This window comes from Eretmochelys imbricata, chromosome 6, assembly GCF_965152235.1.
Source record: "Eretmochelys imbricata isolate rEreImb1 chromosome 6, rEreImb1.hap1, whole genome shotgun sequence".
NCBI classification, from domain to species: Eukaryota; Metazoa; Chordata; order Testudines; family Cheloniidae; genus Eretmochelys; species Eretmochelys imbricata.
In genome coordinates, this window is record NC_135577.1 from 41,367,300 (window position 1) to 41,392,185 (window position 24,886).

The 24,886-nt window shown below is 41.9% G+C and overlaps 1 protein-coding gene across 5 annotated transcripts in view; it reads left to right on the plus strand.

Moving 5' to 3' along the window:
- The window catches only part of WT1 (WT1 transcription factor), a 48,512-nt gene that overhangs the window by 13,751 nt on the left and 9,875 nt on the right, over nucleotides 1–24,886 (plus strand). For 4 of the 5 annotated variants that reach the window (XM_077818458.1, XM_077818459.1, XM_077818463.1 and 1 more), the window contains exons 4-6: nucleotides 4,204–4,281; nucleotides 14,970–15,072; nucleotides 16,507–16,657. In XM_077818458.1, the coding sequence (XP_077674584.1) occupies nucleotides 4,204–4,281; nucleotides 14,970–15,072; nucleotides 16,507–16,657 (332 nt within the window). The remainder of the gene's footprint in view (nucleotides 1–4,203; nucleotides 4,282–14,969; nucleotides 15,073–16,506; nucleotides 16,658–24,886) is intronic. The other variant, XM_077818461.1, reaches the window with a different exon arrangement.

Genomic DNA, 24,886 nt, shown 5'->3' on the forward strand with positions numbered 1-24,886 from the left:
AGCACTGGCAGTAATAACCCATTTTAGATTTAAAGGGATGCATGGTACCTTGTTGTACTTCCTCTGTTAGAGACACCATACTTACTTCTTTTTGTGGAAGTCCGACGGTGCACTTGGCAGACTCGGTCAAGCTTGCAGTTTTCTGCCTCCCGCTTGCTTCCAGCCTGGGGTGATCCGCCGTGGAGCCCAGAGTTGGCAGTACTTACCTTCCAGCTCGCTGTGTTTTGGCGTTTGGAGTCTCTCCCCAGCAGCAGCAACTTTCAGCTCTGGGTCCTATTTGCAGCATGGAAGGGGAGAGTGTTTCCACTGGAGCCGAGACTCACAAAACCGTCCAGCCAGGCTGTGCTGTGATCGGTAGCTAAAGGGGCGGCTGCATCATCATTATTACTATTATCCCACTGAAGTAACTGAGAGAACTCCGCTGACTGCAATGGGAGCGGGACTGGGCTCTTGATGTCCACCACCTATGAATCATTCGCTGAGTCTACAGTCCTAACTGATCTTAGATGGGGATGATGAATACTCTCCCCCTCGCCCCCCCGCACACACCTGGAGCAAAATGGTGTTTGCTTGTCAGGGCAATTGAGCCACGCTTACTTGAGAGCAACCGAGGAGGCTCGGAATAACATAAGGAGAAAATTCAATACAAGCCGCCACACACACTCACCTAGATACCTAGTCCCTCTTTAAAACCTCCCAGCCCAAAACTGTGTATTCAAGCACAGTATTGCCTCGTGCCCCAGGCGCTTTATGTTTATCGTTTGATTTAACAGGAGCTATGTCAAAGGTACAGTATGTAGCTGGTAAGGCCTACGGGGGATTTCCCCAGCCAGAACGCGCACAAGCCTGAATTTAAACAGATACACAAACCCGTCTCTTACCACTCTCTGCGGGTTATCTCTATGAATGGCTGAGGTCAGTAAAAAGAAAAGGAGGACTTGTGGCACCTTAGAGACTAACCAATTTATGTGAGCATAAGCTTTCGTGAGCTACAGCTCACTTCATCGGATGCATCCCATGAGCTGTAGCTCACCAAAGCTTACGCTCACATAAATTGGTGAGTCTCTAAGGTGCCACAAGGACTCCTTTTCTTTTTGCCAATACAGACTAACACGGCTGCTACTCTGAAACCTGAGGTCAGTAAGCAGCCCTGAGTGGCAATGGTGGTCCGCAAAGTTTTTAGGAACCGATGGATCTAAACACTTATTTTTCCGGTGTGATTAAATACTGGTGACTTAAAAATAGGCCTGTTTTTAGATCGGGAGCCATCTGTATATCTGGCTTCTCTTTTGGATGCGTATTAAGCCCCCACTGCAGGGCTGGACCCTGGGGACGGGTTTTCAGCCGACTTAACCTGGGCGCTGATCCGTCTTGAGGGTGGGCAGGGGCCTTTCCGCGGAGCTGTGCCGTCGGGAGAACCGGGCCGAAGTCCCTGCTGCGGTAGAAATGGAAACCCAGTTCCAGCTCTGGAGGCGTTCACAGTGAGACTCCGAAATAACTGCCGAGGTGCCTTCCGCCAAGGGCCAGAGCGCAGGGAGGGGCCACTCGCCCAGCGGGGCTCTCCCGGGGAAGCGCCAAGGCCTTTCTTCCTTCCCCTGGGCGCTGAGCTTCAACGAGCCCACCTGCCGCCCTGAGAAGGACGCGCGGATCATCAACTAGAGAAGGCCCGGCCGGGCCCGTGTGATCCCGGGTCCCGTCAAAGGCAGGGAGAGGGGCCCTGGAGCGGGGGGCCGGGCGGCGCTCGGATGGGCTATGCTCTCAGGCTGCTGGGCTGCCCGTCTCTGGGTTAGTCAAGCTTGGGTTTCCTGGGTGGGTGGCCTGTCCCTATGGGCCTGTCCCTATGTGCTCCGCAGACCAGGTGAGCGCTCCCCCCGTACCCCCTTGGCAGTAAGCAGCAGTTACTTTGTCCGCTTCAGTGGGAGCAGGGTCGGGCTGCACCTTCTGTTTGGAGCTTCATGCTTTAACCTGCACAAATCGCTCCCCTCCCCGCAGCTCCAGCTACGGTCTCCCAGGGTACCTTGGTTGCCAGTGGGTGGCCTCTCAGATGGCACCGTGTTACTATCGTCTCCTCCTCTTTCTCAGCAAATATCTAACAAGTGGTTAGTGGGTCTGTCTTCCCTCAAGCCACTTCTCTGGGCCAAATTACACCGCGGGAACTTCATTGGAATGACCAGGGCCAGGGGCTTGAGCCGAAGTCTGTGGGAGTTTTTAGGCGAGCAGAAATTGCCCCTGTCCGTGTTGCAAGGGACAAACCATCTTTGAGTTTATTTGATGACAAGTGTAAACTCACGATCCCTAAAGCGGAGAATTCCCCTCTGATCACACGAGCAAGGCTGTCTTTTGTAGCCGGGACACACCGTTGTAAACCTCCTACTGAATGGAGTGCATGACAGTTCCAGCTTCCAGCTGTACCGAAATGGAGCCCAGGACTACCTCCAGCCTGTCTCCGAACATTGTCCTGGTTCCTAAGCGATTTGTTTTGTGCACTGTCACCAAACCCAGTCTGGAATACAGTGGCTGCTGGTTAGTGACAAGATGAATGTGTACTGCTTGATGAAAAAGCAAAGGAGGGAGGGGGGAAATATTGTGGAGGAGGCTCTTATAAATGAACTGTCAAGGGAAAGAAAGTTAAAGGGAAATCTCCTGCTGTAAATGCATCGGGCGGGCACTTCTAATAAAAATCCGGGTCCTGGAGGAATTAATTACAGCCGCATTACAGGAAGAATTCGTGGAATTGCAAAACGTAGTGGCACAGACCAGCACGAACTGCTGCTGCAAATGGGGAAACTGCAGGAGAGTCTAACAATTTCTGAGCTGATATGCAGGACATTGTAGTAGCATAATAGCAGTTCAGACATTCGAATGAATAATAGTGTCCCGCGGTACTGACAAATGATATTACACATACTTTAAGATTGAAGTCATTTAACTTGTTTTTATATGCAAAAGCTTCCCACTGGAATCGGACTTTTCTAGCTCACGTCTACCTGCCATGAAAAAACTCTCGCAACACAATTATATACAATCACTACATAAGTCTAGTGAGTTTAGCTATTATTAATCAGCCAGGGGTCGTATGTTGATTGTGAATCGCTATTTCTCTGGCACCCACATCAATCAGAAAATCGATTCGAAAGGTCTAGAGACTCAAAGCGTGGTTTCAGTAAGATTCTCTGCAGCAGATCGGAGCAATCTTGTGTAGCAATGGGAACCTGGATTTCCAGGAGAACCAAGATTCAGAAAGAACACACGGCGGTTTTCCATGCTGTGTAAATGGAAAGCAGCTTGCTCAGCCCTGTCTGTATTGTGACTCTCCCCCTACGGCTAACTTACTGAGAGAGCCCTAGGGAAACGGACTGCCTTTGGTGTTGCAATTCCGCAGCAGTTTTTCCTCTCCTCGAAGCACATACCTGTTCACTTGTATGTTTAAATTATTTGTGATAAGTGTTGAGCATTATTATATCAGTGGACCTATGAGCTCCATTTCTTTTGGTTACAGTTGATCTCAAATAAAAAAAAACACTGAAGTGTTTTCTTTAAAAATAGAAAGTAAGCAACTGACAACCAGTTTCTGAGAATATTGCTGGCTGCTGAGTTCATTGTTCTAAGATTATAAGCTTTTACAAAAAGACAAAACAAAACATACAACCAAAAAAGACTAGTATTCCAGTTGTGAGTTTAATTTATGGTTCAGCCACTCCATTTTTCCTTGGCAAGTCACTATATGTAGTAACATTGGTCACCAGTTCTGATAGCTGTTTCAGTCCATTAACCACGTGATCCTCTACACTCTTTATTAAAAGTTAATTCACTTGTTCTTTTTTATATATATATAAAATAAGAGATCTGCTTTATTGCTAACCCACAAGTCTGTATATATACTGGTTCCATTAATTTAATTGCAGTATATTTTTTTTCTTTAAGGGCTTTATTGTGTATAATTTTCAGCCATTTAAAATTTACAAGTTAGATCACAATGAACATCTTGTCTTGTACCACATAATCATTCTTTCTTTTCTCTTTTAAAATTAAAATCACAAACAGATAAAAGGGTTGAAATAAAATAAATTTATTTGGTACTGCTATATGTATTTTGAAAACACTTTTTAAAAAAGAAAAATGAAAATTATTGCTTCTTTTTTTAAGTATTACTTGAATTTGGTCAAGTAATTTTAGTTCTAATTCTAGATATTTTCATAACAGTGACAATTTATACCAAATGACCTCACAGCTTGAATGCATGACATGGAATCAAATGAACTTGGGATCTACATTAAAGGGGTAAGGTGTTTTATTATTTTGTAATCTTCTGCATTAGTGTAGTTAACTTCGTTTTATTTTTTATTTTATGAATGGAATAAGGTTACTGGCACGAAAAATGCTAACCTGTCCAAAAATGGGTCTTTATTTGTCTGTAATTTAAGACGTTGAGTTTAAAAAAATAACCCTATTGAACTATTAAAAGTTTTATTCTACTAGTCAGTTCACAGTTAATAAGAATTTTATGGTCAAGTTTTCTCTTAGACTTTTTAGTCTAAGGTTAGTCAACAGGGAAAAAACTAGCAATATTTTCTTTAACTGTTTTTGTTTTTTGGTCTTTTGACTTAAACCAATATGTCTTGGAGAACAATATGTTGGTTGTAGATTTTTAACCATTTTATTGTCTAAACAAACTGTCTTCATTGTAGGTTACACAATTCAGGTGCCAAGTAAATGCAATACCTTTCCATTTGTGTGAGCAAGGTGTTTTCCAGTAATAGACTAGTAATATTTGAATTTAAGTTGGGATAATATGAATGTGAAAACCTGTATAATTATATTATAGATGGTTCTAAGCAGCCATATTATTCCATATATACAGCACCAATATGTGATAGGAGGGACTGCATGAATGGGTATGAGGACAAGGTAGATCTCTACCCCAAAGCACTAACAAAATAAGCTCATGAAGGAAGGATGGGAAACAGTGGAAAAACCTCTGCAATTGAATGGTGAAGCTTGTTTGAGCTTGTCAGTTCTGTTAACTTCCATTAATATAAGTTGTGTTTTTTTTTAAAGTGTGTGTGTGTATATATATATAATTTTTTTTGGGGGGGGGCGGGGGGAGATTCTGTCTTCTGATTAGTTCAGACCTCCTTGCAGCAAGGTATTGTCTTCTTGACCCATCGTAACTACTGTTGGGTCAGAGTGCAATTCAGAAATGTGTTTTCTGTAACCTGTAAACAGTGGCTGCCCAATAGATCTTGCGCTGAATTCAGCCCTGGACTTGTGCGTGCTTGGCATCTGGAAGGCCTGCCAGTGGGCTGCTGGGCCTAGCTCATAGGCAAAGGCAGTGCGTAACCAGTGCAGTGACTGAAATAACAATGGCGGCTGTTAGAGAGGGCCTGGGGAGTGAGACACAGTGCAGGGGTGGCCTGAGCAAGAAAGCAGAAGGGGAAAGGGCCACAAAAAGCTGGGAGAACAGCATTCTGGGTGTGCAGAGTATGTGGGGGCTAACCATCCACCTGGGTATCAATGCTGGGATGATCAGGCCCTGGTCTGCTCTCCCCACCCTTGCCATAATCAGCCTCAAACTGGCCCACCCCAGACGGCAGGGTGTAAAGTGTTCTCCACACTCCTACCACACAGTGAGAACAAGAACAAATGAAAGCGCTCCAGGCTTAGAATACTGCTGCTACCTCCTGTGTCTCCTTCCCTCCATTCCTTTCTCCTTTTTCTCTAGTTCTAACCTCACTCTGCTCCTCATGCCAGCTCTTCTCTCCCCCCTTTTTATTATCTTTCCCTTCTCCAGGCTCCACATCCTCTGTCTCTGCCTTTCCTGGCCCTTTCCATCTTCTCTGGCTTCCTTCCTCCATACCATTGTCACCCTCCCACCTGCAGGGAATGGACTCTAGTCTGTTTGCCGCTAGTCCAATATGGGTTTCCTGTTACTCGGCAAGCAGGAAGCCCGCCTCAGAGGTGCTGCAGATCAGAGACATTGGTAGGGTAGCAAAGACACAGGGTGTGGTGCTTACAGGGCCAGGGCTTCTGTTCCTCCCTTCCTGTAGGCAGGATAGTAACTGTATTGAGAGATTCCAGAGATGTCTCCCCAATCCCCCTGTGGGGCTGTCAGTAAAATTTAACCACTCTTGCCCTTCCAAAATGGGATAGCACTCTGGGACTGTGGAAGAGGATGTGCTAGGTGGAAATGAATAGAGCACATCAGAGGGTTTGTCTGGACTAGGGTGGTTTATTTTTAAAAATATGTTTTGGTAGCACAGTGTAACTAACCCATTCTAAAGCTCTAGTGTGGACAACGCAAGTTGTACTTTAGCAAGTGCTACCTGGTCCAGTGTAAGGCTTGGGGGAAGCCTAGATTTCAACTCAAGAAGCTAGCTTCTGCTAACATATAACTTGCCTGGTACAGAGTAGAGTTTAATAACATGCTAGTTAACATGTTCTCAAGAACCTCCTTCTGATCCTTGTCCAGACAAAGCCAACATTTGCCTGACTTTGTAAGATAAACTATGGGTGCTCTTTACCCTTTTCTGAGTAAATATATATGTATATATTTTTAAAAAGGGAGATTCCCAAACTAATATGTAGAAAACTGACTCTATCCAGATCTATCAGGTACGGTATTTGTGCAGGCTGGCTTCAGTATTGCACAATAGCATGAAGTACTGCTGATCTGCTTCTAACCTTCATTAGTGAATGGTACTTGAAGTCTAGAGGCACTAGATAGTAGTGTAGTAAACCACGTGTGTCAGAGCAAACTAGTGAAATGAGCGTGAGTCTGAAGTGGTGGTCTTCTGTGGTACACCTAGAATCTGTCAGGCAGCTCCCTTACTGGAAAGAAAAGGGAGGCCCTTCTTTTCCCCCTGAAACCCAACTATTGTACACAAATCAAGCTGACCAGCTCTGCTGCTGAGGCTATTTCCTACTTTTTTCATAACTGTTTGTAATTTCCTCTTTAAACTGCACCCTTTATTAAAAAAACAAAACAAAACAACCAAACCTCTTCTTTGCAATATTAGACACTGTTTTGTCTCTTCTGAAGAAAATATCCTGCAAAAAGGAGAAACACATCAACCTTGACCGAGGTCCAAGTTATTAAAACAAGGAAGAGGTTATTCTTTGGGGAACTGAGTGGGAAAAAAAAAGGGACACAATAGAATTATTAAAAGAGTACTGAACAAAATAAATGGTTTTACTTGTCTCAAAGTGCAGACTGTGAGCAGTATAAAGTTTGTGACCTAGAATTCTTGAAAGGAAAAAAGAAGAAATCAAGATGAATGATCTTGATGGTAAAACAAAGCTGAAAGTTTTGGTATAGGCCAAGATTGTAGAATCTGTGGAAAATCAGTGCTAGACATGGCCTCATCACTGGTAATATGAGCCAAAATAGTTATCTGTCTTCTCTGGCTGGGAGTTACAAAACACAGTACCTCCAAACTCAGTTGCCATGAACATAAGGTACTCTTCCTAAGATTTACATCTTTAAAATATATGACCTGTTCATAAGTGATTCCCAGGCGTTTACTGTTTCAGATACTTTTCTCAATCTTGAAGTTGTATTTTATGAATATTGGTATCTTTATGTTGAAACGGAGAGCTTAATTTCTCTCCAAAGATGACAATCCTTATATAGAAATTCCCCTCCCCCCACCACTTCCACATGACTCAGCTGAACTTTGTTTTATGTATTGTATTATAAAGAATAAAGAAATAGTATTGCAAGTTTGCAAGAAATTGGGAAATTTAAAATTATATGTTAGTGATACAACATATCACTCTCTAAACCCTATCATTTTACATGAGCTTCATTCAGTAGCCCTATTCCTGGGTTTATATTCAATTTAAGTTTAATGTACTAAAATGAAACCATTACCACATATTCTAGGCAGGGTTGGCAGTGACACCTAAAGTTAAGGTTGCCTGGCAGTTTCCGTTATGTAAACTTACTCAGCCCTCCCCTCCCCCCCCCGCCCCCGCATAGGCATTATGATATAGTCTTTGATTATGTGATACATGCTATTTTATCTACAGGACCCCTGTCTTGTTTAGTGCACAGGATAGACAGGAGTCAGGAAATGGATCTGGATTGCATAGTGAATGAGACTGTTGTCTGTAGAACCGTTCCGCCCACCCCTCCCTGATTTGTTGCAAACAGTGGAAGGTGTGGAATGAATGAAGCAAAGGATTGCAGGAGGAGAAAAGGTGGTCCCATGGCTAAGGCAGTCAAATGTCACTCAGAAGAACAGGATTCTATGGTTTCAAACTTTTCACAAGTGTTCACTAACTGTGTTCCTCATTTTCTGGTGTGCATGTTGAGACAGCTGGGGCCTGATTTGTATTAGTGCTGAGAGCTCACAACTGCAACTGAAGACAATGGACACTGTGCTTTGAAAATATAAAGTGCTATAAAGATGCTAATTACTCTGAAAAATCAGGCCTTTTATACATCTGAAGGTGGACACTCAAAATTAGTGGACACTTTTGATAAATTTGGCCTTAATCTCTGAGCCTTTGTTTCACAGCTATAAAATAGGGAAAATAATATGGCCTCTTAGGAGGTGATGTGAAGATACTTTCATTAGGGACTATTAAATCCTCCATACTATGGTGATGAGAATCTTGGAAGGCCCATGAGGAAATTAATATTTCTTTATTCAGTACAGGTTTTGGATAGCATATGATAAATAAGTAACATGGCCACATACTGAATAATGAGAATAAAGAGAAATATTGACTAGCTACCTATTCAGCTGTCTGATCTAGTCCCTGGCAGTCTCTGGTGGGCCCAGGGATTGGGGCCATGATCTGAAAAAAGATGATACTGCAGCATCCCACTGGTATTGCACAGACCTGTCAATATTGGACAGGAGCCTAAACCCTGTTGTGGTAACTGAACCTGTGACTAGCTAAATAGGCTACCAAACAAGGAGCTCTGTCACAGAACAGATAGAAAATTGCAGAAATAAGGGCCATGCTATCTGGAAATTGAAGTTAATGTGTAGACCTCCACTGAGGTCACATATGTAAACTGGCAGAGTTTGGCTCAGTGCCTTTTTTCTTTATTCTTGAGCTATGTAGTCAATGGGCTGGGCTCCCAGGCACACCAGTGTGTATTGCCATTTGCTTGGTCTCACTGGACAGAACAATAGAGAGATCCTTTGCAAAGCACTACTACAACTGCATTCTAATACAAGACCCTTAAGGTTTAGGCTTTCTGTAATAGATTAACAAGAGACCCTTCATCATAGCCTTATAAAACACCATCAGTAAGTTCTGAGAATGTAAATTGTCCCTAGCTGGCTCAGACCTGCAGCCAGTGTGAATGGGAGCACGCAATTATATGTTTTTCATGGTGTTAAATATTTCCCCCTTTTCTCTCACATCAGAATGCCTAATCATGAATTTATCTTCTCCTCTGTGAGGAAGGGAAGTACTCTCCCCATTTTACAGATAGGGAATTGAGGCACAGAGGGTGATATCCTAGTTCCATTGAAGTCAATGGCAAAATTCCCATTGACTTCAATGGGACAAGGATTTCACTTGGAGAGATTGTGAGCTGCCCAAAGAAGTACACAAGCAGAGCTGTGAACTGAGCCCAGGTCTCTGAATACTAGTCCAGTGCCTTAATCTCACCCACCTTTTCTTTCTCCATAATGATTGCACACTGAGCCCGAATCAGTGAAATCATTTCTCTGATGTGCAGTTGCCTTGGAGAATGCAGATAAAGCAGCAACTTTATGCTTCCCTCCTGCTTAACTGCATTACCACCAATAACAGGAGGAAACATCATCTATATCATTAATCAGACTTCTCTTTATTGCCTCCATGGTGGCATATATTTCCCGTAATATTGGGTGGTAAACATTTTAGCAAAGAAAATTTAGCTTTATTTCTCTTCTGTACTGTTATCACACAGCCTGCCCGCACCCTTGTTCTGTCTCATTTTTGGCTCTGTTTCTACACCAAATATTCCAGTTCCTGCACTGAAACACTAGTAAATTGCATCTTAACGTGGTGCCTGTTTTGTGGAATCTTTCCTTCTGAATTTTTCCATTTTGAGTGAATGGGCAGTCATGTTTCATGCTGATATTTGCTCACTCTTCTCAATATGCCCTATAGCGTCCCTTTTTTTTTTATTCGTATGAAATAATAATAAAAAAAATCAAGCTTTGCCCTCCAGACTTAAGTTGAGGCTAGTTGTAAACTAATCAGACAGTTCTAGTGTAACAAAGTAAAGTTGGTGTGAGAGAGAAATTGCAGGTTGTGAGGTTTTTTTTATATATTCAGATTAGAAAGTAATCTTTTATGAGTTTTTTTTTTTATGAAGTCTTAGATTGGTACAACTCTCTAAAGCTGCTCTGTTTTTCATCACACATTCTCATCTGTAAAACCTTCATTTTTATTAATCTCTGTACAATCTGTACAGCGTCGAGATTAATCGTTTTAAAAGAGCTACTCTCCAAGTGTTAAGGATTTTCTGGCCTAAAGGCAAATGTTTCTAAATGCTCTACAGTATATAACGCTTGCTTAGCATTTTATGTTGCATAAGTATCAATCTTTGTTTTGCAGAAATGTGGAGCTACATTTTATGCATTTTTTCCAGGTCTGCAGCTGGCTGCCTAGAACCAAAGGACAATATATATATGGGGCCATCTCAGCAATCAACTGGATGAACTCTAAATATTTAAAGTCCAGTTCTGCCTTTGGATAGATCTGTGCAACTTCCATTGAAATCCAAGGGAATTCTGTATTCACCAATGAAGGCAGAATTGGGACCCTTAAGGGCCAATCCTGCAGCTTTTATTCAATCAAGAACTCCTGTAGGGTTTTGCCTGCATCACTAAAATAGTACTGTCCTGACACCAGGTTTAACTGCATCTGGCTTTGCTTAGCCTTGACTCTTTTCAGCATTTTTTCCCCCATCAGTCATAAATATGACTTTAAACATTAAACAGAGGAAACAGTTTTTTCTCCCATTTTTTTCTTCTTGGACCTCTTGATGATTCCAAATTCCCACTCTACAATTAAAACCCTGGCTTCAATTGCAACTTCTTTATTTTAAACCATAATCTTTGTTTTTTCTTATTTAGCTCAGATGCAAAATTATATAGATTACAATGTATTTGTAGAGATGTAGGACAGTTGATCCCTTGGTAAACAAGCAGGATACATTGATTTATTTATTATGTATTCATATTTTTACTTTCCATTAGTGGTCACAATGTACTAGGCATTGCCTGCTTACCCAGGTAAATATAGTCCCTACTCCAAAGAGCTTAAAGTCAAAGAATTTCCCACTCTTTTTTTTTTTTTGTTTCTTTGTTTAAGATCTCCAGCTGAAAGATGTGTATTTGTAATTATTTTATTGTACTGCATGCGTGAACTCACTGATGACTTGTATTGCTCATAGAGGTTGGACTTTCCTCTGGTTGCTATCTCCTGTGTAAAATGAAACCAGTGGTTGTGATTCTGTAATTTTTGGAAAGTCTGAAAAGCTGTAGAGGAGCTGCCAGACTTACACTAGTTCTTCCACTGAGTCTTCCACATTCTAGTGCGTATGCTAAATAAATTATGGGTGTATCAAAAAATTCACATAGCTTGGCATGCATCACGTTTGCTCTTACCAAAAGGGAGATAGTGAGAGGGAGAGACATGAGAAATCCAGTCTATTTCACAAGCTGTGTGGCAGTCTCTATCAATATAGAGTGAGATTTCAATTCAAAGCAGCAGCCACAGGCCCAATTTGTGAAAGTCTTACATTGCTGTACCAATAGTCCCTTTGACTTCCAGTAACTGTTCCCAATGTTAGAATATTACAATCGTTTAGGGTCAGATTACTCTACCCTTACTCATTATTGAGTTGTGCCTTCTTACCCAAGAAGTCTTACTCGGCATGAACAAAGTTAGTATAACAGGGCCGAATATGATAAGTCCCTGACAATGCTGGTGGGTTTTAAGAAATTGGAACTATGGTTTCTTCTTACTAGGTGCCTTTTCAGGGGAACTGTTAAATGGGTAGTTTGCTCACTAGTTAATATATGAGTGGTCAGGTGGCTTTGAAAACAATTTCTAATGCGATCAAGCCTTTCACTACAGTTCTGCTCACCAAAGCAAAGAGGGCATATGACCAGGAGTAATGGGATGAAATAAAAAAATGTATGAGGAATGTTAGGGAAAACTTCCTGTCAGTGAAATTTAAGCTTGGGGAATACAGAGTGATTTGGTAGAAGCCCCATCCATGGAGATATTTTAAAAGTAGACTGGAGAAAATACTATGAGGAGCATTCCAGGGGATCTCATACAGCTTTCTTCCATTTCTAATTCCTAGGAGAAGTGGGTTCTGCTGGCTACTTTCCATGACAGAACTGAATAGTCCTTCAGAAAATCGTTGGCACCTACAAATGAAAACCTTGCAAGTCTCCTGTATTTCAGACAGTGTAGAGTGCAAGTTAGTCTGTGTTTTGTAGCATGATTTCTACTGTAACTTGTTGTACCTTCGGAGGTTTCTTCCAGGGTAAAGTTTACCATATTTTTAGGGTATCTTCCTACAAACTATCTTGTCTCTTGCACTGCCTAGGCTGCCATTGGGGATGTGGATCTGATAGGTGAAGGATTATAAAGCTAAACTAGGCTACTCAAACCAGTGACTAATAATGATAGTTTACATTTACCCTTGCTTTCCTATGGCACTTCAGATCAGCAACTTCTTCTGCTGTGAACTGAACAGATGCCTCTCTTATTATAACATGCTAACACCCTTCCCCTCTGTGATTAAAACAGATGTTGCCATGTGGTAGATGCTTCTTCCCTTTGATAGGCTTTTACACAAGTACCAGATTTCATTGCTGCTGTCCTTTGAATCAAGAGGAAAATTCAACATTGATGGGGTCATTTGTGGCTCTCTGATATTGGTGCATGCTGTAGCTGAGAAAATGATTTCTTATTGTTTGTGTTCTGGTAGGACCTGAGGCCTTAATCAGGATTGGAGTCCCATTTTGGTAGGCATTGATACATAGGTAAAAGAGGATTCCTGCCCTGAACAGGTGCAGCATTGTTCTCTCCCTATTACTAATGGTAATGCCACTATTAAAATATTTTATTCACCTTGCAATCCTCTTTTAGCCTGTTTCATTCTGAACTTTAAAAAAGCCTCTACTTTCCTGTGAGGTCTAGTCTTTGACTCTTTGCTTCTGCCAGGGTTAGGTGTTCTTGAAAAAAAACGAACCCTTCCAAACCAGGAAAATCACAGCTGTCGTAGAATTTGTGAAGAAGTGGAACACATGCTTGCTGTGTCACTTTTGATCCACTGACTTGCCCAGCCAAGGATGTGACGCCATAGCTTTTCAGATTTGGCTCTGAAAAAAACAAATTGAACTAAAAATCTGGCTTTCTTTCAAGAAAGCCAGTTGTGGCTTCTAGGCAGGTCACTGTCGTGCAGCACCATTCTGAAGAGTTGGATAAAAAAAAGCTGTTATTGGGATACCCCAGGATGAATTTTGGGGAGAGAAGCCTCCAGAATATGAAGGTAAACATGTAGATGATGGCAGTCACCCCAGCAGAGGTTTTGCATGTATGCCGAAAGCCTTCCTTTGGGTTTAGTGTAATTAGTAGAAGAGGGTGCCATCAGCAGTGTTTGACCCCACAGAACTGTACCACATGAACCAAAGGAACACCTCTGTTAGGCGTCAGAAGCAGACTGCTAGTCTCTATGTGGGCTCGCTAAAGAAGAAACACAGATATTTTACAAATATTACATAGTCACAAAAGCTCTCTCCCTTTTGGTCAAATTCATGAAACTTTCAGACTCTTTCCAGCCCACAATTCCATTGTTCTTGTAAATCATTTGAAAGACTGGACCTTTACATAGACTGCTTTCTTTCGGTGGGCCCTGCTTTCCTTTTCAGTCAGAGGTCTGGAGCCTCAGTGGCCTCTAATTGTGATGGCAATAAACCTGGTTATTCTAGGCTTTGCTACAGAATCCTACTTTTCATCCATCTACATTGTTCCCCCATTGTGTCTCCCTGGTCTCCACTCCTGGAGTTTTTGAATGTTCATGATACTGAAATATAGATACCTATGGCTCTTAATTTATTAACACATATGACTATTAATTCAGAACTAAAAATTGCAATGTACATGTATCACTTGAACATCTCACAGTTAGTAAAGTGGAAAAATCCATCAGTGTTCCTACCTTCTACACATAAAAACATAACATTTTTCAGGATACATCTTAACTAGGTAAACAAAATTGTGAACAAACCATTTATTTTAAATGTTGCCATGCTGCTGCCTGGGGAATCTTGATAATTTACACCAACTGAGGATCATCCCCTTTGTGTTTAGCTTAAGTTGATTTTTACAAAGAATTAAACTACAGTGCATCTTGCAAGCTGATATGTGGGTTAAATGGTTAGGACACTGATTTGTAATCTGTACTTATGAGTACACGACTGCTATTCTTATAAATGTCATCACTTTCTCAGTACTATCTGGTAATATCTGAGTCATGAGGTGCTGACAAAATCCACTGTACTTAATGTGAAACTTGAGGCATTTTGCTCATTCCAAAGATATTAGCAATAGCCAGCTCGGCATTTAACTGATAAATAACTTGCACATATGCACATAAGTTTATGTTCCTATGTGTCTTTTTTTCTTAACATCTTTGTGGTAATGTACCACACTTTAAACCTTGACAATACTCCTTTTTTCTGGACGGTGTTTATTGGGCAATAATAAATACAACTATATTATTGAGTCAATGCATTGTGCTGGAGTGATAATCATGATCTGACCCATGCAGTGAAAGAAGAATCTTTCTCCAGTAATTTTCACTTGGGGATGGATCTCCTGACTACCAAATCAAAGCCTAAACAATTTATCACCATATTAAGAAACAAATCCTCTTGCTTGGAGCTGTGCACTAAAAAATATTTAACTCTATGCATTGTTCCCCTCTTTATCTGCAGCCATGCAACAGGATATGAGAGTGACAACCACACTGGTCCTATGTTATACAGCTGTGGGGCCCAATATAGAATACACACCCATGGAGTCTTTAGAGGAATACAAGTAAGTATATTAGGACATTCTACATAGGGAAGAAGAATTACTGTTTTTATAGGGTTCCAGTTACTTATTGATTATTTGATTGGTATTCATAATTCTCTTGCTAACTTTAGGTCTCCCTGTGTCATTAAGAAATCGCTGAGATAAGTTGACCTGCTATTTCACTGAAGAACAAAATAAGATCACCTTTTAGACACAGTTGTAGTATAAAAAATAAAGTATTTTTCCTTCTAAAACATATCTTTGGAGCTGCATTATTCACTAACTTTAGGATTGCCAAAAATTGGAGGCCTCTCATCGAACTTGAAAGTTAGGTATTCAGTAAGTTTGGCCGCATAAGTTTTTTTGTAGTTATAGTAGATTAGACCTGGGATTGTAGATAAGGTTGAGCAAAAATGAGGTGTCAGATGAAGTTTTGAATGTGTGGATTTGTGAAATTGTAACAATTTGAACATCATTCCCTGAAGACAGAAGTACACTAAGTGATCACATCCTAATGGCTAACACACCAGTTAAACACTTGAAAGGGCCATAAAATCCAGGATGGTTGATTCCCATCCATTTCTAACTGGTTATAGAATTAATACTAATGGATCCCATGCTGTATATTATGCTTGAGGTTCCTGGACATAAAGCACAATAAATGCATACATTCTATAAACTGAATGGACCGGCCACAAAGCTTTTTAAGAAATTTGAAATGTATTCTGTCTTTTCTGCACTGCTTCAGTGTTGTTAATGTATCTCAATAGGACGATCTTTAGATTATATTAATAGTACCTGGTCCTTTTTTTATAGTTTAACAATTCATCACTTAGTGAACCAGCTCTTAGAAAAAAGTTAAACGATTAAACTTTACATGCAGTGAACAGAACTGAGCAGTTAACACTCAATTATCCCAGAAAAAGGTCCATCTTGGTTGGAACACTGTGGCAGTACCATTGTATAGTCAAGGTTACAATCTACAGCAGTATCTAACAGTAACATTTTTTCTTACACTGACTTCCTTGGACTCTAGCTTAATTTCTAGCTTGTAAAATTAAGTATAAAAACATTACTCTGGGTCAGGTTCTGATCTGTTACACTGTTGTAATTATGAAGCTAATCCATTGATGCTAAAGGGGGTTATTCCACATTTATGCTGTTGGTAATTAGTATGGAACTTGGCCCATTTATTGTAAGATATAAATATTAGAGGGAATTTAGCATGTAGCATTTACCTTCACATATTTGTAATGCTGTACATAGAGAAGGTAAAGGAACACTGTTTTACATTATTAATAGAATAAAAAATGGTCATTTGTAGTATGGTAGGTATATCAGATGATCATACTCATGCTGAAGTTTATTTGAGTGTTTCTACTGATTACATGGGAGCAGGCTTGTGTTTATACGTGCTCACATGAGCTATGCACACTGCTGTTTCTGCCATTGTAGGATGTTCGGCGAGTGCCGGGAGTAGCTCCAACTATTGTCCGATCAGCTAGTGAGACGAATGAAAAACGTCCCTTCATGTGTGCATATCCTGGCTGTAACAAACGATACTTTAAGTTGTCCCATTTACAGATGCACAGCAGAAAGCACACCGGTAAGTACCTGTATTGTCTAAACAAGATGCCATACAAAGGGGGTGGTTTTAAAATCAAGATCGGGCAGAAGAGGCAACCCATAGCTCCGTGTACAGAGGAGACCTATATGATGATGACTGTGTGTCTGTGTCCTCTCCTGGACCATTCAAAGAGATATTAAGGTTTGTTTGTTCCTTTAAAGATACCATACTCAGTAACTTGCCACATTAACTGGAGTTAACATTCACTTTAAATCCAACACAGCACTGGACTGATTTAGATTAGAAGTAAAAGAAGTTTATTCACAAAAGGAGATAGGATATTAAGTGAGTTCCAGTATAAAGGAGAGAGTTAGAAATGGCTAAAAGCAAATAAAAGTGAAATATGTTTTCTAGAGGCTAAGACTTAACACAAGCTACAGCCCTTGTCCAAGGTAGTTTCCTTACCCATCTACTTTCCAGCAAGATGGCTGACCACTCCTCTTGTCAGGATTTCCCACAGAGTCCAAAGTCCTCACTTCCTAGGTGAAAGATAACTTGGGGTTCTTTGCCCCTCTCTTATATACTCCAGTGAACCTTTGAAATGGATTCTTCTGAAGGTTTCCCCCCAAGTGAAGCTCATTCAAGTTATGAGGAAGGAGACATGGAGTCTAGTGGTGAAGGAAATTCCATGCTGGTTTCTTCCCCCACTGGTATTTGCTAAAATACAAATTAATCTGTTTCCTGCAATCTCCTCCCCCTGCTGTGATGCTCCGTTAATACTTCCCCTTGTTGGCTTGATCGGTCTTTTTACTTTCTATGTAGATTGCATTCCCATTGTCTTTTAATGTACTTTGGAAATACCTTCAAGGTGGCAGAACCATATTCCTTTGTCTAGGGTATAGTAACTTCAGCACTGCCTGGCAGACACGCTTTGATAACATAATTTCCGATAGGATTTTAACTTTGAATTTGTGCTCTGTATGTACGTTACACAGTCATATTAATGATCAGTATGTTATTAACTTCCCACTGACACCTTACATGACACCTTTTAGTTACAGGTTTATGACCTTAGTGAGTTGGAGTACACTGGAATGGTCAAGCCATCTGAAATGTATTAAGAGCTATCACTGAGCCCCTTGTCCTCTTGCGTTGGGATGCTCTTAGGATCACAACTGTGCTAAAGATACACATTTTCCTGCTATTGCTCTACCACATCAGCAATTGCTGTCATTATCATAGGGATGAAATAGACTGTTGAGAGGTGGTACATTGTAAATAGTCACATGGTCTATCATACACTATCTCTGTTAAAATTGGCTCACACTATAAAAGAGAGTTTGCAAACCCCAGGCCTGTGGAATACTTTGAATACTATGGTAATGTTAATTGCACACAGCAATTGTAAAGATGTTAAGGATAACCAGTGCAATGCATTTTTAATTTAATAATGCACAGGACTGCACAACACATGGAATATTTAGCTGGACATCTTCAGTGTTGCTCAGATTACAAATTCAAGATACTTTAGATTGCAACTGAAATGTAGGCTTCATAGCTCAAACTGTACACAAACATTACTCTGGTCTCCATAAACAGTTTTAAAATATAATTTTGTAGGCACCTGGGAGCCTCTAATAGCTGCCTATGCCGGTATTTTGCTTGAAAATGTCTAAACAGTTTTGAGTTGTCCTCACAATCACTCCGATTTCCTTAATCGCTAAACTTATTTGCTCCAAATCTTGATTTTCCATAATCTGAAAATTATTAATTATTCAGCTCTTATTTTATTACATGTAGATGCTTGGTTTACACCATATTATTTCTGGATGCCTCACAAGGTTACTCTTGAATCTTTTTTTTTTCTTTAACTGCAAGATAAAGATGTCAACACTGAATCAACAGTGTGCCCTTGTTGCCAAGAAGGCCAATGGCATTTTGGGATGTATAAGTAGGGGCATTGCCAGCAGATTGAGGGACGTGATTGTTCCCCTCTATTCGACACTGGTGAGGCCTCATCTGGAGTACTGTATCCAGTTTTGGGCCCCACACTACAAGAAGGAAAAATTGGAAAGCATCCAGCGGAGGGCAACAAAAATGATTAGGGGACTGGAACGCATGAGTTATGAGGAGAGACTGAGGGAACTGGGGATGTTTAGTCTTCAGAAGAGAAGAATGAGGGGGGATTTGATAGCTGCTTTCAACTACCTGAAAGGGGGTTCCAAAGAGGATGGCTCTAGACTGTTCTCAGTGGTAGCAGATGACAGGACAAGGAGTAATGGTCTCAAGTTGCAGTGGGGGAGATTTAGGTTGGATATTAGGAAAAACTTTTTCACTAGGAGCGGGGTGAAACACTGGAATGCGTTACCTAGGGAGGTGGTGGAATCTCCTTCCTTAGAAGTTTTTTAGGTCAGGCTTGACAAAGCCCTGGCTGGGATGATTTAACTGGGGATCGGTCCTGCTTTGAGCAGGGGGTTAGAATCATAGAATATCAGGGTTGGAAGGGACCCCTGAAGGTCATCTATTCAAACCCCCTGCTCGAACTGCTGCCTAGCCATTCGGTCCCTAGTCTGTAGCGGTGCATTGGATTCTTCCATCCTAAGTGCAGGACCCTGCACTTATCCTTATTGAACCTCATCAGATTTCTTTTGGCCCAATCCTCCAATTTGTCTAGGTCCTTCTGTATCCTATCCCTCCCCTCCAGCGTATCTACCACTCCTCCCAGTTTAGTATCATCCGCAAATTTGCTGAGAGTGCAATCCACACCATCCTCCAGATCATTTATGAAGATATTGAACAAAACCGGCCCCAGGACCGACCCTTGGGGCACTCCACTTGATACCGGCTGCCAACTAGACATGGAGCCATTGATCACTACCCGTTGAGCCCGACAATCTAGCCAGCTTTCTACCCTCAGATGACCTCTGAGGTCCCTTCCAACCCTGATATTCTATGATTCTATGTACTGCTTTATACCACACACTATTTAGCGCCTGCTCTATAACATTTGGAGACAGAAGTTCCAGGAAGCTGAAGATGCTGGGACTGTAGCTTGCTATCCTCTCCAGAGGGAGTTATCTGACTGCCTTTGAAGGGCATAAATGCCATTATTCCTCTAGAGTGAGTTGTAGAGTGGCCAGGGAGAGGAGATAAAAAATGCTCACGAGTGAGTTCATTGCCTTCCATGCTTCACAAACCCGGACGGGCTTTTCCCCCAGAATGATCTCTCTTTCAGATGTGGCCCTAGATCTGTACATCTCTGAACTTTGAGATATTTTAAATTCAAATCTAGAAATAGTTTTTAATTTTGCAAATTTCTCTTAGCTTTATAAAAGGGCAGGTCTATCCCCCGAGATGTGAACGCATCCATACTTTAGTGGTATCTAATATTCAGATGTGAACTTCATGGAGGGTCCCATTTCTAGTCTCTTTGTATCTTTGTCTTTCCCCTGTTTCCTAGCATGGGGGTTGTGCAGCCATTTTGTGGAAAGTTTTGGAAACCAATCTCTCTTTTATGGAGGAGTTGTCCTTTCAGAATCACTGCTGTGGAGTGTCTCTCCTCCTGGTAGCAGTGCTTACTGAGTGATAGCTTCTTTACTACTCCTTTCCTTCCATACCCCACTTGCTTTTTTTAGGTGCAAGGCATTGTCTTAGAGAAATCTATAAGGGACCATCATCAGGCCAGTCTGAATATAATGGAGCTGCCAGCTAGGGACCACCTGATAAAGTAAAGCCACAGCCCTTTAAAACTGTTTCTTAATCTGAGACTAAACCGGCAGCTGAGCAACACCTGAGCATTGTAAACATAGGGTTCAGTGCTAAATATGCCAGTTAGACTGAGTGGAATCAGACAACTAGAAAGGGAATGGCAGTAGAATGTCTAGCATGGTGTTCTGCACTCACAAAAAGAGGGGTATTCCTCCTCTTCTTCCACTAACACATACACCTTTGTGTAGACCATAGTCTGGATAGCTGCAGGAAAGCTGGAGAGCTTCCAGGGGCCAGCTACTTTAGAAGTTACTTTTGACTGTGTAACCTGCACACCTACTGGGTGTGGTGCTCTGTCCAATCTAGTGGCACCGAGACCACTTAGAGAAAGACTGAGTCTGCTCTACAGCCTTAGCTAAAGGCCACGTGGCTTTTAGCTCATGCAGTAGAAAAGGGGTTCTCAAACTGGGGGTCGGGACCCCTCAGGGGGTCACAAGGTTATTACATGGGGGGTTGCAAGCTGTCAGCCTCCACCCCAAACCCCACTTTGCCTCCAGCATTTATAATGGTGTTAAATATGTAAAGAAGTGTTTTTAATTTAAAAAGGGGGTTGCACTCAGAGGCTTGCTATCTGAAAGGAGTCACCAGTACAAAAGTTTGAGAACCACTGCAGTAGAGGCTGATGCACTAAGCTCCAGAGGCCCCAGGTTCGATCCTGCCTGCCGATGACCAGGGTCTGTCCGTGTTACAAGTGCTGGAGAGCTTCCAGGGGCCAGCTACTATAGAGGTTACTTTTGGCTGTATCAGGCCTTTCTTTCTGTAACCAATACACAATTGTACTGTTCCTGGTGTAATGTGATATCAGAATACACACATGCAGTTAGAAGCCCTTCCACCTTTCTTAATACAGTAATAGATCAGGTTTTGCAATAATGGACACTTGACTTGAAACAGGATGAAATATTAATATGTAAACTTAAACTAGCTGTTAGTGCTGTTACAAAATAATTTTGGCCCTTGATGTTTTGCTTCCCATCACCTACTAGATATTTATATATGACTGACTCATTAGTTCCTCTACTTATGTCCTTTTCTTTCAGATAATGTTACCAACTGCTATATTGCAAAATCAAGCAGAGCTCTGAAACACAAAATTGGAATCTCTAATCAGTTTTTACTAATGTTTCAACAAAGTTCTTGTAGAAAATACATTTACATTTTGTACCCTCGAAGATTGCTTATCCACTGTTAACAATGCCATTATTGAAACACATATAACCATAAAAGCGTACTTGTTATCACGGAATATTCCAATGTAGTAGATTGGGCTCCTAAAGAAATGCAAAAATAAATATAAACTGTAAACAATAATGCAAATAATGTGGTGAGTAGACTTCAGAGATTGCTTTGTGAAAACTGGTTATACATAAATACGTGTGTGTATCTATAAAATAATATTTTACTTACACACACACACACACACACACACACACACACACACACACACACACACACACACACACACACACACACACACACACACACACACACACACACACACACACACACACACCCCTACCCCTTCATGAATGGGATCTATGGCAGAAACATCATAATTCTTTCCAAATTTTGTCTGGTGCTATTCCAATTCCTGATAAAGCTATGAATTCACTTTGAGTAGAAACTGGTCAATTTATACAGAAAATAACTTTTTGGACCTTCTGTCTCCTAAAAACTACCTGTCATTTAAAAAAAAAGAAGAAAAGACAGAGGGAGAGCAGTAATTGTCAAGAAATTTGTTTTTTAAGGATTTTGTAATATACAGGGTAAGTGTGTGTGGTGGTGATTCTGTCTAGTAGCTGGCCTCAGTGAAGGCTGAGAGCCTGCAATTAGTGGAGTTGATCCTTTTGGTTTAAATATTAGGGGTTTCAGCTTGTGGGGTTGAAAGTCCAAGGTTATGTTTGAAAGTATATAGCCATGGTGTGACGGGTTCCCACCGGGGTGCCACTTGTAACTGGGGTACCACTGAGCCTGCCTGACCCACCAGCATTGGCTCCCTTTCACACTGTGGTGCTGTGATAAGTTACCAAGCTCTCTAAGCTTGCTTTTTCGCCAGCATACACACAGTATAGGGACACACCCAGCTGTAGCTTCACACAGATGCTGAGATCAGCTCTGCCTGGGAAGGCTCAGCTAAGGCACCTCCCAGTTGCTAAAGCATGCACCCCTCTCTGGAGGGTAAACCCAAAATTACACTATCTTGTGCTGCACAGGGAACTGTACAGCGTAAGCTCATAAAATTCGCCCCCTCCCTCGATGTGGAGAGATATGCAACAGCTTTTTGTCCCAAGTTATAATTTCCACTCCCTGGTTTTAGACAAAACAAAAACAAGTTTATTAACTACAAAAGATAGATTTTAAGTGATTGTAAGTGATAGCAAACAGATCAAAGCAGATTACCTTAATAAATAAACAAAACCTCAAACTGAGCGTAACACACTAGATAGGTAGGATATAAATTAAAAAATTCTCACCATGAGTGATAAACAGGCTGGCAGATTTTTAAGGCACAAGTTGCCTTGGCTCTCCCAGGTTTTCATACATAGGCTAAAAATCCCTTTATCCTGGGACCATCACATCCCACAGTTCAGTCCTTGCCCCTCAGGCATTTCCAGGTGTGTTGTAGGGAGAGCAAGGACCCATCATGATGTCACTGTCCCCTCTTTATAGTTTCTTCCCACTTTCTGGAAAGCTCTTTTGCTGTGACCTGGGTCAAACAGTTCCCATTGTGTAGTGCTATCTCTGAGAGGTTTCTATTATACACAGTTCCTGTGGTAATCCTTGTGCTTGTGTGCATTTCCTCAATAAGCCATTAACGTTGTTTAGCCTTTTTACTGTTGATCTGAAAGGCTGCTTGTGTGTGTTTTCAACCTCACAACGTGTTTCAGTAACACATACATAGCCAAACTTCATCACTTCACATATGACGATAGCAAAGGAGTGGGCAAACTTTTTGGCCCCAGGGCCACATTGGGATTGCGAAACAGTATGGAGGGCCAGGTAGGGAAGGCTGTGCCTTCACAAACAGCCTGGCCTCCACCCCCTACTCCCTTCCCCTCCCATTTCCCACCTCCTGACTGCCCCCCTCAGAACCGCTGACCCATCCAACCCGCCCTGCTCCTTGTCCCCTGACCACCCTCTCCCGGGACCCCCTGCCCCAACCACAGCCCCGGGACCCCATCACCTATCCAACCCCCCCCCCACTCCCTGTCCCCTGACTGCCCTGACCCCTATCCACACCCCCACCCCATGACAGGACCCCCGACCCATCCATCCCCCCCACACTTCTTGTCCCCTAACTGCCCCCCAGGACACCCCACTCCCTATCTAACCCCCCTGCACCCTGTCTCCTGACTGCCCCCCCCGAACCTCTGCCCCATCCAACCGCCCCCTCTTCCCTGACTGCCTCCCGGGACCTCCTGCCCCTTATCCAACCCCTCTCTCCCCCGGCCCCCTCACCGTTCCGGTGGCAGGACAGGCTTATTGGAAAGCCTGGCGAGGGGGGACAACAGGGGAGGGGCTGGGGACTAGCATCCCTGGCCAGGAGCTCAGGGACCAGGCAGGACGGTCCCGCGGGCCATAGTTTGCCCACCTCTGCAATAGCACATACAATCCAACGAGATATTGCTGTCTACCAGATCAAGACTTTTAGAATGATACCTCACAAGGCATGCTTTGTACAAAACATATCCTAATTACATGACAGGGGTGAATACTGGGGTGCCAGGGTATCACACATGGGTTTGCTACACCTTAAATTTTACAGTACTAGATGACTCTATCTTATTGATTAATTATACACTGCCACCAAAACCCATTTAGAATGGAGTGTGTCTTCTTGACATCCCTTCTGTGTCTCCTTCTTTTATCTAGTTACTTATATGACCTTCCTCACCACAGTATCTAGGCACCTTGCAACCATTAATATATTAATGGATTTTATCCTCCAAGATCATTGAGAGGTAGAGAAATATTATCCCTATTCTACAGATGGGGAACTGAGGGTAGATTAAGTGACTTGTTTAAAGTCACAAGTGAGGTCTGTGGTTGAGCGGGGAATCAAACCCATGTCTGAGTCCCAGGCCAGTGCCCTAGACTGTCTTTCCTCTATTAATGTTCCTTGAAGGCAGACCTTGTAAGATTCATTCTCACAGGATAATGTGCAGTGTAGAAGGTTTTTCTTTTATCACCAACAGTTACAAATCTATCCCCCCACCCCAATCTGGTTTCTTGAGCAAAGGAAATGCATAAACTTTATCTTTAAAGCTTACTGACAAAAGAAAAATATGTACAAAAAATTTACTGAAACATGTTATAATGGTATAAACACTTTTGCATTGATATTGAACTGCACCCACAGAAGGGGGTTGCACCAATTGAATGGAATCAGTATAAAAACCCATTTAATTAGATCTGCCTCAGATTCTTTCTCTGTAAAACTTGCTGTCTCTGAGCGAAAGGCAAAATTTCAACTACTCACTTCATGTTTTAGTCTTAGCA